General features: G+C 41.1%; 1 protein-coding gene across 4 annotated transcripts in view; it reads left to right on the top strand.

The window, feature by feature from the left end:
• Positions 1-664: 664 nt before the first annotated feature.
• Positions 665-13,994, top strand: part of LOC129847575 (type II inositol 3,4-bisphosphate 4-phosphatase-like) — a 60,889-nt gene continuing 47,559 nt past the window's right edge. For all 4 annotated transcript variants that reach the window (XR_008758439.1, XM_055915322.1, XM_055915321.1 and 1 more), the window contains exons 1-2: positions 665-1,042; positions 13,062-13,415. Coding sequence is in view for 3 of the 4 variants with exons in the window: in XM_055915322.1 (XP_055771297.1) it covers positions 680-1,042; positions 13,062-13,415 (717 nt within the window). In the remaining variant the exon portion in view is untranslated. The remainder of the gene's footprint in view (positions 1,043-13,061; positions 13,416-13,994) is intronic.

The following is a 13,994-nucleotide window of genomic DNA, read 5'->3' as shown; positions in this document are numbered from 1 at the left end:
CGCTTCCCTGAAAATGAAAAAAAAAATATTAATTATTCATCATTTTCATCTGGCTGCAGATATTAATTAGGTGGTTTTAGATTGAAGCGTTGGAAAGCAATGATCTATGATACAGTTTCAGGCAACTAGAGCAACATTTTACTTACTGTATCCAGACTATACCACACACTGTATTGTGGCAGTAATGAATCCAACTAGAAAATGTTTACCAGTGGACTGTTTGTGATCATCCTATTATCTAGACTACAAACCGATCCATAGTCATCACTGTTCTAAATGGACAAAATAATTGTGTGTGGAATGTATACGTTCTGTTTACTAATGACGTATAGTAACATGTCATGGTTTGGCTATTGATTGGAGGCAGAATGAGCTGAAATGAATCTGTTCCTGCAGGTGGTTTGCAATATGCCTGGACATTGGTTACTCTGTGGGCGCGTCATTGATTTAATCTAAATAACTCCCAGGCCCAGGTTCTGTCTACAGTATCATTGATCCATCTCCTTCGTTTCTCACTTCTCGCTCTCTCCAGTCAAGTTAGAAAAGTCAAATATAGTTCTATGGTGAACTTGTCTGAGTATGTAAAATAGTTGAATATGTTTAGCACTGCTGAAACTAGCTGGATTCATACAGTCAAATTTAACCACATGCAATAAATGGTAAAACCTGAGTTGTTACAATGTTTCTTATTTTATCAGTTTTTTATCTACACTGCTGTTTACAATCCTCTAAAATCTTGACCCTTTACTTTTCCTCTCTGTCTGTCTGTCTCTCTCTCTCTCTCGGTCTCTCTGTCTCTCTCTCTGCCTCTCTCTCTCTCTCTGTCTCTCTCTCCCTGTCTCTCCATCACCTCTTCAGTTTCAGCACAGCATACCAGTGCATCTACTACTCCCCAGAGCACACAGCCAAGGCCCAGGAGGTGTTGCACAGTGTGGGCCATCTCCAACCTCTCATCTCGGGCCTGGCAGACCAGCTGCTCCAGGCCGCCCAGCAGCACTCCATGGCTGGGCTGAGGGAGGCACTCAAGACCCTGGCTGGAAAGGTGAGTAGGCCTCTACCACCACAACTATCAGAACAACCACCTACCAGCTCTTTCCTTGTTCCTTTTCCCACCATTTAGCTCCAAGCCTGGGGTGGGAGTGCTGCTTAGTGCCCCTGCCTGGATCTCTAGCCACACAGGTCTCCTACCACCACCACAATCTACCCCCTCTTTCCATGTTCCTTTCCCCCACGATGGAGCTCAAAGGCACAGGTAGAAGTGCTATGCTTAACTTGTCCGGGTCTGTACCCCCCCTGGATGTGTGTAGCACCACAGGGAAGCTCATTTTAGAGCTCATCCCTCCTGCTGTGCTAGTGTGTGATCAGGCAAGGTGAAGCCTGGTAGGTGAAGCCTGGTAGGTGAAACTTAGGAGGTGAAGCCTGGTAGGTGAGCTACCAGGGGGATTAAAACTGGAGCTATTTGTAGAAAATCTCCTTTACAGTGACTCTGAGTGTGAACATGTGTTTTGAGTGTGAACATTATTGTTTATACTGTTTTTTGCTGAATATATTTGGCTGCAGCAAGTGTATTTTAATGATCTGAAGTTGCCCTTCAAGCGTACTGTCACCTACTACAAAACATCTGCCGTGAAGACATCTAGCTCTAGGGTTAAACACATCCCAAACACACACACACCTCTCGTCATACCCACTGTCCATAACTCATCATTAAAACGCCAAAGCCAACAAAAGTGAATTGCGAGCGCAGAGTTTTATGGACAAGACACTTGGTGTTTTATCCGTGTAATTATGAATTACATCTGGTGCTGTCAGATTTGCAATCTGCTGCAGTGAGTGAGTGAGAGATTGTTTTTGCCACAGTGGAGTAGAGCCCAATCAGACAGCTTAATTGGTACATTCTCTCTGTCACCGCTTCCCCTCATCCTTGATTAGACACGCAGGCGGACTGGTCAGCACCGGCCCTGCTCCTCTGATTGGAACTTCGAACGTTGTGTGTCTCTGTCTCGGTTATTGGGTGTGTGTGTGTGGTGGGCGGAGTGAGGGAGGCTTGTGGTAGGGTGTGTATGGGGAAAGATATAGTTGGATGGGGAGATTGATTGATGGTTGCCCGTTGGATAGTTGTTCATGTCATATGCATGAGTAGTCTGTCATACAATGTGTGTTTGCACATTTGCTTATAGGGCTGTGTTGTGTTCACACTAAGTAGCTCATCTATCATCTATTGAGTTTTTTTAAATACATTTTTTTATTTTTTATTTCACCTTTATTTAACCAGGTAGGCCAGTTGAGAACAAGTTCTCATTTGCAACTGCGACCTGGCCAAGATAAGGCAAAGCAGTGCGACACAAACAACAACACATTGATAATCCATAGTCCGCCTAGGAACACCACACATTCATCACACAATTTTCACCATATAATGTATGATCCTGGATCAATTAGGTGGTCTACCCATGGCGTTTCCACGGAAACTCTCCAAACACACACTCACTCACACACACACACACACACACACACAGCCATGCTGGCTCCCTGGGTTGGTGTGTGTCCACTGTCCAGACAGATGGCTGTGGAGTTTCGGTCCATAGAGAAGGAGAGAGACAGACAGAGCCCTAATGAAAGCACAGAGAGGTTTGATCCACAGTCACGTTACTCACCAAGGACAGCTCCCACTGCCAGCGTCTCACACACAGAGACTTCTCCTCCAGAGTCTGGGAGTGAGATGAGCAGTGGGGGGAGAAGTTAGCGTGGGATCAAACTGATTATTTCACCATTTTCAGCTTGGATTCAAGGCTATGGAGGAGGGTTGTCACTGGGCCGGGTGGATGCTGTGACTCCCCTTAGGGAAAGGGATAGGGCGGAGTTTAAAACAGAAAACCCACACTATGAAACAAAAAAATATCTACAACGATCTACGGGTTCTCAGATGCTGTGTTATTACTGCTACTGCTGCTATTGGTGGTGATGATGATGATCAGTGAAAGAACGATGCATCAATTCATCTCCTGCCTTCTGGGAACTGATGCTTATATCCAAAAGCGCAGAACACCTATTATTATTATCTTCTATGCATTACTACACTATTAGAGGATTGCCTTATTTGAGCAGAAAAACGTCCTGTGTTAAATTACATTGGATACGGCGTGCCTACCAGGCGTACCTACCAGGCGTACCTACCAGGCGTCTGTACCTACCAGGCGTGGCTACCAGGCGATACACTTCTCCCAGTCTATATCTAGAACTTTCCATTCAACATCTTTCTCCTCTATGTACATGTTTCTCCTTTAATAAAGTAGGAAGTACCATACATGCATTACCGGTCAAAAGATTTAGAACACCTACTCATTCCAGAGTTTTTCTTTATTTTTGCTATTTTCTACATTGTAGAATAATAGTGAAGACATCACAACTATGAAATAACACATATGGAATCATGTAGTAACCAAAAAAGTGTTAAAGCAATCTAAATATGGTTCATATTCTTCAAATATCCACCCTTTGCCTTGACAGCTTTGCACACTCTTGGCATTCTCTCAACCAGCTTCATGACATAGTCACCTGGAATGCATTTCAATTAACAGGTGTGCCCTCTTAAAAGTTAATTTGTGGAATTTCTTTCCTTCTTAATGCGTTTGAGCCAATCAGTTGTGTTGTGACAAGGTAGGGGTGGTATATAGAAAGATAGCCCTATTTGGGAAAAGACCAAGTCCATATTATGGCAAGATCAGCTCAAATAAGCAAAGAGAAATGACAGTCCATCATTACTTTAAGACATGAAGGTCAGTCAATACGGACAATGTCAAGAACTTTGAAAGTTTCTTCAAGTGCAGTCGCAAAAACCATCAAGCGCTATGATGAAACTGGCTCTCATGAGGACCGCCACAGGAAAGGAAGACCCAGAGTTACGTCTGCTGTTGAGGGTAAGTTCATTAGATTTACCAGCCTCAGAAATTTCAGCCCAAATAAATGCTTCACAGAGTTCAAGTAACAGACACATCTAAAAATCAACTGTTCAGAGGAGACTGTGTGAATCAGGCCTTCATCGTCAAATTGCCACAAAGAACCCACTACTAAAGGACACCAATGAGAAGAAGAGACTTGCCTCGGCCAAGAAACATGAGCAATGGACATTAGACCGGTGGAAATTTGTCATTTGGTCTGGAGTCCAAATTGGAGATTTTTGGTTCCAACCGACATGTCTTTGTGAGACGCGGTGTGGGTGAACGGATGATCTCCGCATGTGTATTTCCCACCGTAAAGCATGGAGGAGGAGGTGTTATGGTGTGGGGGTGCTTTGCTGGTGACACTGTCAGTGATTTATTTAGAATTCAAGGCACACTTAACCAGCATGGCTACCACAGCATTCTGCAGCGATACGCCATCCCATCTGGTTTGCGCTTAGTGGGACTATCATTTGTTTTTCAACAGGACAATGACCCAACACACCTCCAGGCTGTGTAATGTGATGGAGTGCTGCATCAGATGACCTGGCCTCCACAATCCCCCGACCTCAACCAAATCGAGATGGTTTGCGATGAGTCGGACCGCAGAGTGAAGGAAAAGCAGCCAACAAGTGCTCAGCATATGTGGGAACTCCTTCAAGACTGTTGGAAAATGATCCCAGGTGAAAAAGAAAGAAAAACCCTTGAATGAGTAGGTGTTCTAAAGCTTTTGACCGGTAGTGTAGGTTTGCAAAGGGAGGGTAATTACTGGAAACTTTCTAAGTGTATCAGTAAACTACCAGACTTTTGGTAGCTTTCAAGGTTTTGGGGGAATTTTATACAGGTACTTCAGATTATTGCAGGTGTCTGTAATTATATCTGGCCCTCTGTGTGGCCTTATCACATGTGAACATATATAAAATAATACGATTTTAAAAATATATATAGAATGACAAAGCCGTAAAACTTTATCCTAAATATAAACCATCAACTTAGTGAATAACATTTGGTGTGGGTTTCAGCAATGTCTTTGTTCTAAATATTTCGGTGCCAAACTGGTGGCAATTGTAAAAAAAAAAAAAAAAAAAAAAAAGTCAATAGTAGGAGGAGTTGCAGAGTTAATTGAAATGAATGCCACTGTTGATTTTTTTAAATTAGTTTGACCATTTTCTCTTGATCCATATCCACTAGAAACTCATGGACAATATGGACACAGATATAAACAAATTATACTTTATACAAGTATTTTTTATTATTCATGTATAACTTACCAGAGTTACCATAGATGACCTGTTAATTTCCATAGTTACCATAGATGACCTGTTAATTTCCATAGTTACCATAGATGACCTGTTAATAACCAGCGTTACCGTAGATGTCCTGTTAATTACCATAGTTACCATAGACGACCTGTTAATAACCAGCGTTACCGTAGACGACCTGTTAATAACCAGCGTTACCGTAGACGACCTGTTAATTACCAGCGTTACCGTAAACGACCTGTTAATTACCAGCGTTACCGTAGACGACCTGTTAATTACCAGCGTTACCGTAGACGACCTGTTAATTACCAGCGTTACCGTAGACGACCTGTTAATTATCAGCGTTACCGTAGACGACCTGTTAATTATCAGCGTTACCGTAGACGACCTGTTAATTACCAGCGTTACCGTAGACGACCTGTTAATTACCAGCGTTACCGTAGACGACCTGTTAATTACCAGCGTTACCGTAGACGACCTGTTAATTACCAGCGTTACCGTAGACGACCTGTTAATTACCAGCGTTACCGTAGACGACCTGTTAATTACCACAGTTACCGAAGATTCCAGTAACTTTGGTAAATGACAAGTAGATTTATAACCCTAATCATACAGTATAGTCCAGACAACTCCTCTCATCCTCTTCAAATCAGCGGTGAGCGTGTAGCCTTGCAGTTTTTTCTTCTCCTTTAGATCAAACATACAGTATCACACATAAAAACCACTCCTCCTCTTGCAGTTTTTTCATCTCCTTTAGATCAAACATACAGTATCACACATAAAAACCACTCCTCCAACCGTAATCATTTCACCTCTGACTTGCACTTTTCCCTCAGTTGAGATCACAGATGTATTGAAGAACGCAATGTTTCTTTCTCTCAGGGGATTTCCGGTCCTTAGATCTCCACAGTAGGTGAAGGTGAGAACCAGAGTGAAGTGAAGTTCTCACATGAGGTGGAGAGGTGAGCAACAGTAGAATAAGATAACAAAGCGAGCGATTTGAAATGTGTTTTTCTTTCACCAGAGACAGTTTAAACCAAGTCCTGGATTAGAACACACATTCATCTGGTATTGTACAGTGTGTTTAGTGGACTCTGTCTGAGAAACCGATCCTTAGAGTTTTTTCTGTCAGACGCAACACTTTCAAATGCACCACACAGCACAGTATAGACAATCCTCCCCTAAGAATGGTTCACAACTTTCAAATCTACCCGAAATGCAAACAACTGAAGAGAGAGAATAAACCCGGAAACTATCAACTATCTGAGTCATTGTGAGTTAGTCTAATAGAATATCAACTATCTGAGTCATTGTGAGTTAGTCTAATAGAATATCAACTATCTGAGTCATTGTGAGTTAGTCTAATAGAATATCAACTATCTGAGTCATTGTGAGTTAGTCTAATAGAACATCAACTATCTGAGTCATTGTGAGTTAGTCTAATAGAATATCAACTATCTGAGTCATTGTGAGTTAGTCTAATAGAATATCAACTATCTGAGTCATTGTGAGTTAGTCTAATAGAATATCAACTATCTGAGTCATTGTGAGTTAGTCTAATAGAATATCAACTATCTGAGTCATTGTGAGTTAGTCTAATAGAATATCAACTATCTGAGTCATTGTGAGTTAGTCTAATAGAATATCAACTATCTGAGTCATTGTGAGTTAGTCTAATAGAATATCAACTATCTGAGTCATTGTGAGTTAGTCTAATAGAATATCAACTATCTGAGTCATTGTGAGTTAGTCTAATAGAATATCAACTATCTGAGTCATTGTGAGTTAGTCTAATAGAATATCAACTATCTGAGTCATTGTGAGTTAGTCTAATAGAATATCAACTATCTGAGTCATTGTGAGTTAGTCTAATAGAATATCAACTATCTGAGTCATTGTGAGTTAGTCTAATAGAATATCAACTATCTGAGTCATTGTGAGTTAGTCTAATAGAATATCAACTATCTGAGTCATTGTGAGTTAGTCTAATAGAATATCAACTATCTGAGTCATTGTGAGTTAGTCTAATAGAATATCAACTATCTGAGTCATTGTGAGTTAGTCTAATAGAATATCAACTATCTGAGTCATTGTGAGTTAGTCTAATAGAATATCAACTATCTGAGTCATTGTGAGTTAGTCTAATAGAATATCAACTATCTGAGTCATTGTGAGTTAGTCTAATAGAATATCAACTATCTGAGTCATTGTGAGTTAGTCTAATAGACATATCAACTATCTGAGTCATTGTGAGTTAGTCTAATAGCCTATCAGCTATCTGAGTCATTGTGAGTTAGTCTAATAGAATATCAACTATCTGAGTCATTGTGAGTTAGTCTAATAGAATATCAACTATCTGAGTCATTGTGAGTTAGTCTAATAGAATATCAACTATCTGAGTCATTGTGAGTTAGTCTAATAGAATATCAACTATCTGAGTCATTGTGAGTTAGTCTAATAGAATATCAACTATCTGAGTCATTGTGAGTTAGTCTAATAGAATATCAACTATCTGAGTCATTGTGAGTTAGTCTAATAGAATATCAACTATCTGGAGTCATTGTGAGTTAGTCTAATAGAATATCAACTATCTGAGTCATTGTGAGTTAGTCTAATAGAATATCAACTATCTGAGTCATTGTGAGTTAGTCTAATAGAATATCAACTATTGGAGTCATTGTGAGTTAGTCTAATAGAATATCAACTATTGGAGTCATTGTGAGTTAGTCTAATAGAATATCAACTATCTGAGTCATTGTGAGTTAGTCTAATAGAATATCAACTATTGGAGTCATTGTGAGTTAGTCTAATAGAATATCAACTATTGGAGTCATTGTGAGTTAGTCTAATAGAATATCAACTATCTGAGTCATTGTGAGTTAGTCTAATAGAATATCAACTATTGGAGTCATTGTGAGTTAGTCTAATAGAATATCAACTATTCTGAGTCATTGTGAGTTAGTCTAATAGAATATCAACTATCTGAGTCATTGTGAGTTAGTCTAATAGAATATCCACTATCTGAGTTAGTCTAATAGAATATCAACTATCGGAGTCATTGTGAGTTAGTCTAATAGAATATCAACTATCTGAGTCATTGTGAGTTAGTCTAATAGAATATCAACTATCTGAGTCATTGTGAGTAGTCTAATAGAATATCAACTATCTGAGTCATTGTGAGTTAGTCTAATAGAATATCAACTATTGGAGTCATTGTGAGTTAGTCTAATAGAATATCAACTATCTGAGTCATTGTGAGTTAGTCTAATAGAATATCAACTTTTGGAGTCATTGTGAGTTAGTCTAATAGAATATCAACTATTGGAGTCATTGAGTTAGTGTAATAGAATATCATTTATCTGAGTTAGTCTAATAGACAATCAACTATCTGAGTCATTGTGAGTTAGTCTAATAGAATATCAACTTTTGGAGTCATTGTGAGTTAGTCTAATAGAATATCAACTATTGGAGTCATTGAGTTAGTGTAATAGAATATCATTTATCTGAGTTAGTCTAATAGACAATCAACTATCTCAGTCATTGTGAGTTAGTCTAATAGCCTATCAGCTATCTGAGTCATTGTGAGTTAGTCTAATAGCCTATCAGCTATCTGAGTTAGTCTAATAGACAATCAACTATCTCAGTCATTGTGAGTTATCCTATTAGAATATCAACTATCTGAGTCATTGTGAGTTAGTCTAATAGAATATCAACTATTGAGTCATTGTGAGTTAGTCTAATAGAATATCAACTATCTGAGTCATTGTGAGTTAGTCTAATAGAATATCAACTATCTGAGTCATTGTGAGTTAGTCTAATAGAATATCAACTATCTGGAGTCATTGTGAGTTAGTCTAATAGAATATCAACTATCTGGAGTCATTGTGAGTTAGTCTAATAGAATATCAACTATTGGAGTCATTGTGAGTTAGTCTAATAGAATATCAACTATCTGAGTCATTGTGAGTTAGTCTAATAGAATATCAACTATCTGAGTCATTGTGAGTTAGTCTAATAGAATATCAACTATCTGAGTCATTGTGAGTTAGTCTATTAGAATATCAACTATCTGAGTCATTGTGAGTTAGTCTAATAGAATATCAACTATCTGAGTCATTGTGAGTTAGTCTAATAGAATATCAACTATCTGAGTTAGTCTAATAGACAATCAACTATTTGAGTCATTGTGAGTTAGTCTAATAGAATATCAACTATCTGAGTCATTGTGAGTTAGTCTATTAGAATATCAACTATCTGAGTTAGTCTAATAGAATATCAACTATTGGAGTCATTGTGAGTTAGTCTAATAGAATATCAACTATTTGAGTCATTGTGAGTTAGTCTATTAGAATATCAACTATTGGAGTCATTGTGAGTTAGTCTATTAGAATATCAACTATCTGAGTCATTGTGAGTTAGTCTATTAGAATATCAACTATTGGAGTCATTGTGAGTTAGTCTATTAGAATATCAACTATTGGAGTCATTGTGAGTTAGTCTATTAGAATATCAACTATCTGAGTCATTGTGAGTTAGTCTATTAGAATATCAACTATTGGAGTCATTGTGAGTTAGTCTAATAGAATATCAACTATCTGAGTCATTGTGAGTTAGTCTAATAGAATATCAACTATCTGAGTCATTGTGAGTTAGTCTATTAGAATATCAACTATCTGAGTCATTGTGAGTTAGTCTAATAGAATATCAACTATCTGAGTCATTGTGAGTTAGTCTAATAGAATATCAACTATCTGAGTCATTGTGAGTTAGTCTAATAGAATATCAACTATCTGAGTCATTGTGAGTTAGTCTAATAGAATATCAACTATTGGAGTCATTGAGTTAGTATAATAGAATATCAACTATCTGAGTTAGTCCAATAGAATATCATCTTTTGGAGTCATTGTGAGTTAGTCTAATAGAATATGAACTTTTGGAGTCATTGTGAGTTAGTCTAATAGAATATCAACTATCTGAGTCATTGTTAGTCTAATCCTAATATAATAACAATGGCTCTGGATGGGCTTTGTCACAGTCAAATAGCTTGGTCCCTTGACCCCGCGGTTAAGAAGAGCAAATTTGACCACAGTGTGAAATACCATGTCTCTCACCATGCATTGTTTCAGTCACCCAGAAAAGCCAATGAATGGCAAATGTCTTCCATCGACTGCAAATGAACGTTGTGGAAGATAAGCACATTTCTATTTGAATATGGATTTTGGCATTTTAAGTTCCTTTTGGGTTTTTGTGGGAGTTTTTTTGCTTCACTGATTTATTTGTGGGGAAGTGTGTGGGTTTGGGTTGTGGGGAAGTGTGTGGTGTTGGGTTGTGGGGAAGTGTGTGGTGTTGGGTTGTGGGGATGTGTGTGGGGTTGGGTTGTGGGGAAGTGTGTGGGGTTGGGTTGTGGGGAAGTGTGTGGGGTTGGGTTGTGGGGAAGTGTGTGGGGTTGGGTTGTGGGGAAGTGTGTGGGGTTGGGTTGTGGGGAAGTGTGTGGGGTTGGGTTGTGTGGAAGTGTGTGGGGTTGGGTTGTGGGGAAGTGTGTGGGGTTGGGTTGTGGGGAAGTGTGTGGGGTTGGGTTGTGGGGAAGTGTGTGGGGTTGGGTTGTGTGGAAGTGTGTGGGGTTGGGTTGTGGGGTTGGGTTGTGGGGAAGTGTGTGGGGTTGGGTTGTGTGGAAGTGTGTGGGGTTGGGTTGTGGGGAAGTGTGGGTGTTGGGTGTGGGGAAGTGTGTGGGGTTGGGTGGGGGTTGAGTTGTGGGCAAGTGTGTGGGGTTGGGTTGTGGGGAAGTGTGTGGGGTTGGGTTGTGGGGAAGTGTGTGGGGTTGGGTTGTGGGGAAGTGTGTGGGGTTGGGTTGTGGGGAAGTGTGTGGGGTTGGGTTGTGGGGAAGTGTGTGGGGTTGGGTTGTGGGGAAGTGTGTGGGGTTGGGTTGTGGGGAAGTGTGTGGGGTTGGGTTGTGGGGAAGTGTGTGGGGTTGGGTTGTGGGGAAGTGTGTGGGGTTGGGTTGTGGGGAAGTGTGTGCAAGCGTGCATTTTTGTGCGTGCGAGTATCCGTGTTGATAAAGTTTTCTCCTAATTGAAGTAAATGTGAACTTACACCAAATGTTAATCAAGTTATATATTTCAATCCAGAGTTATACCGCTCTAAAATGATTAATTGACAGTTATAATGTAATCTATATACTGTACATGATAGGCAATTAGTGAATGGAATGTAATCCCACTCTGTAACTGTTTGTTCACAAATGCATTTTTCAACCACCAACATAACCCAGTATGATAAGGCCCTACAAAAAAGGCTGTCTGCCAAAACCAGGCCTCTATGACTCCCAGTGCTAGCAGGGGTTTTTGTTCTGTTCAGTTAATATACATTCATACAGATGGTTCCTTATCAGATCACTTTGCCAGATATAAAGCTGAAACAGATCCCCGAAAACACAGATGTCTTCCAGGAGCAACTACAGTCTAGATAGCCACTAAGGGACAAAGACACCATTCTCCATTCTCACACTGTTTCCGTACAAGCCCTCCAACATCCAAAGTGCCACCTACCCCTCTCTCACCTCAGAGATTCCTCTCTACCCTCTCACCTCAGAGATTCCTCTCTACCCTCTCACCTCAGAGAGGTGCACAGATTCCTCTCTACCCTCTCACCTCAGAGAGGTACACAGATTCCTCTCTACCCTCTCTCACCTCAGAGAGGTGCACAGATTCCTCTGTACCCTCTCACCTCAGAGAGGTGCACAGATTCCTCTGTACCCTCTCACCTCAGAGAGGTACACAGATTCCTCTCTACCCTCTCTCACCTCAGAGAGGTGCACAGATTCCTCTCTACCCTCTCTCACCTCAGAGAGGTACACAGATTCCTCTGTACCCTCTCTCACCTCAGAGAGGTGCACAGATTCCTCTGTACCCTCTCACCTCAGAGAGGTACACAGATTCCTCTGTACCCTCTCTCACCTCAGAGAGGTACACAGATTCCTCTCTACCCTCTGTCACCTCAGAGAGGTACAGAGATTCCTCTCTACCCTCTCTTACCTCAGAGAGGTGCACAGATTCCTCTCTACCCTCTGGGTCATGTTTCAGGGGGTTAGTGGCAGCACGGGGAGAGATGCTCCAGGTGGGTTTTGTTTACTAACGAATGCCGCATTCATTTGTTCAATCTCTCATTGGTTCTCTTGTTCGCCTGTTCAAAGGATCTCTGCTCATGTGTCGTATTAGACTGCATGTGGTTTGCTGTGGTAATAGAATTGCTTATTGCGATGCTAACTCAATTATTCCTGAGAGCCCTTATCTGTGGTGCCGGGGTACGAACCGTCTTGGCGCTGGATGATCATCAGCATTCAGCAGCTTGTGAATTTGAGAACAAAGAAGGTAGCTACTCCTCGGAGGCGAGAGGGCTCACCGAGGAGTAATTGAATTGTTTCTTGTTGTTGACGTTGTTGCCGGTGCCTGGCGCCGGAGCTAGCGAACACGGAGGGGAAGGCTAGCGAGGAGGAAAGCTAATCTTCCATCACTCCTTCATTTTACTAGCCCGCTGAACACACACACACACACATACACACACACACACACACACACTCAGTTTTTGATGAACTCCTCAGTGATATCCATCTCCCCTGTTCTCTGGCACTCTCATTCACCCTCTCTCTCTTTTTCATTCTGCCTTCCTTTATCTCTCTCTCTCTCTCTCTCTCTCTCTCTCTCTCTCTCTCTCTCTCTCTCTCTCTCTCTCTCTCTCTCTCTCTCTCTCTCTCTCTCTCTCTCTCTCTCTGTCTCTCTCTCAATCTGTCTCTCTCTCTCTCTCAATCTGTCTCTCTCTCTCTCTCAATCTGTCTCCCTCTCTTTCCTCTGATTACTTGCAGACGGAGCAGTTTGTGCACGCGCTCAAAGACGAGCTGGTGAAGAGCGCCTTGCTGGCCCTCCACGCTGCACAGCCCGGCTACGTAACGAAGAACCAGAACCAGACCCTGCCAGGCCACCAGGGTCACAGCCACCAGGACCACCAGAGTCCCAGCCAGAGGGGTCAACAAGGCCAGAGTCCACCCCAGAACCCAGGCCACAGTCCTGGGCAGCCATCGGCTACAGACAGCCCTGTGGTGGTGTGTAATAATGTGGATGGTGGCTCCCAGACGGCTCCCATCAGAGAAGACGGGCAGGCACCTCTGAAGCGCCAGGACTCCATACCGTGCCATAAGGAGTACGACGAGGAGGAATGGGCAAGTCCTGCTGTTTCTATACCATCATCTCACTCTGTCTCTGCTCTGCTCTGTCTGTCTGTGGGTCTCAATCTCTGTCCCCCTTCTTCCTCTCTCTCAATTCAATTCAAGGGCTTTTTTGGCATGGGAAACATATGTTAACATTGCCAAAACAAGTGAAATAAACAATAAAGAAACAAACAATAAACATTACACTCAAAGACGTTCCAGAAGAATAAAGACATTTCAAATGTCATATTATGTCTATAAACAATGTTGTAACAATGTGCAAATAGTTAAAGTACAAATATTTAAATAATCAAAGCATAAATATGGGTTGTATTTACAATGGTGTTAGTTCTTCACTGGTTGCCCTTTTCTTGTGGCAACAGGTCACAAATCTTGCTGCTGTCATGGTACATTGGTATTTCACCCAATAGATATGGGAGTTTATCAAAATTAGATTTGTTTTCAAATTCTTTGTGGGTCTGTTTAATCTGAGGGAAATATGTGTCTCTAATATTGTCATACATTTGGCAGGAGGTTAGGAAGTGCAGATAATTTTCCACCTCAGTTTGTGAGCAGTGTGCACATAGCCTG

Source organism: Salvelinus fontinalis, unplaced genomic scaffold (assembly GCF_029448725.1).
Source record: "Salvelinus fontinalis isolate EN_2023a unplaced genomic scaffold, ASM2944872v1 scaffold_0877, whole genome shotgun sequence".
Lineage (NCBI taxonomy): Eukaryota > Metazoa > Chordata > Actinopteri > Salmoniformes > Salmonidae > Salvelinus > Salvelinus fontinalis.
This window is presented reverse-complemented; position numbering and strand designations above follow the sequence as displayed.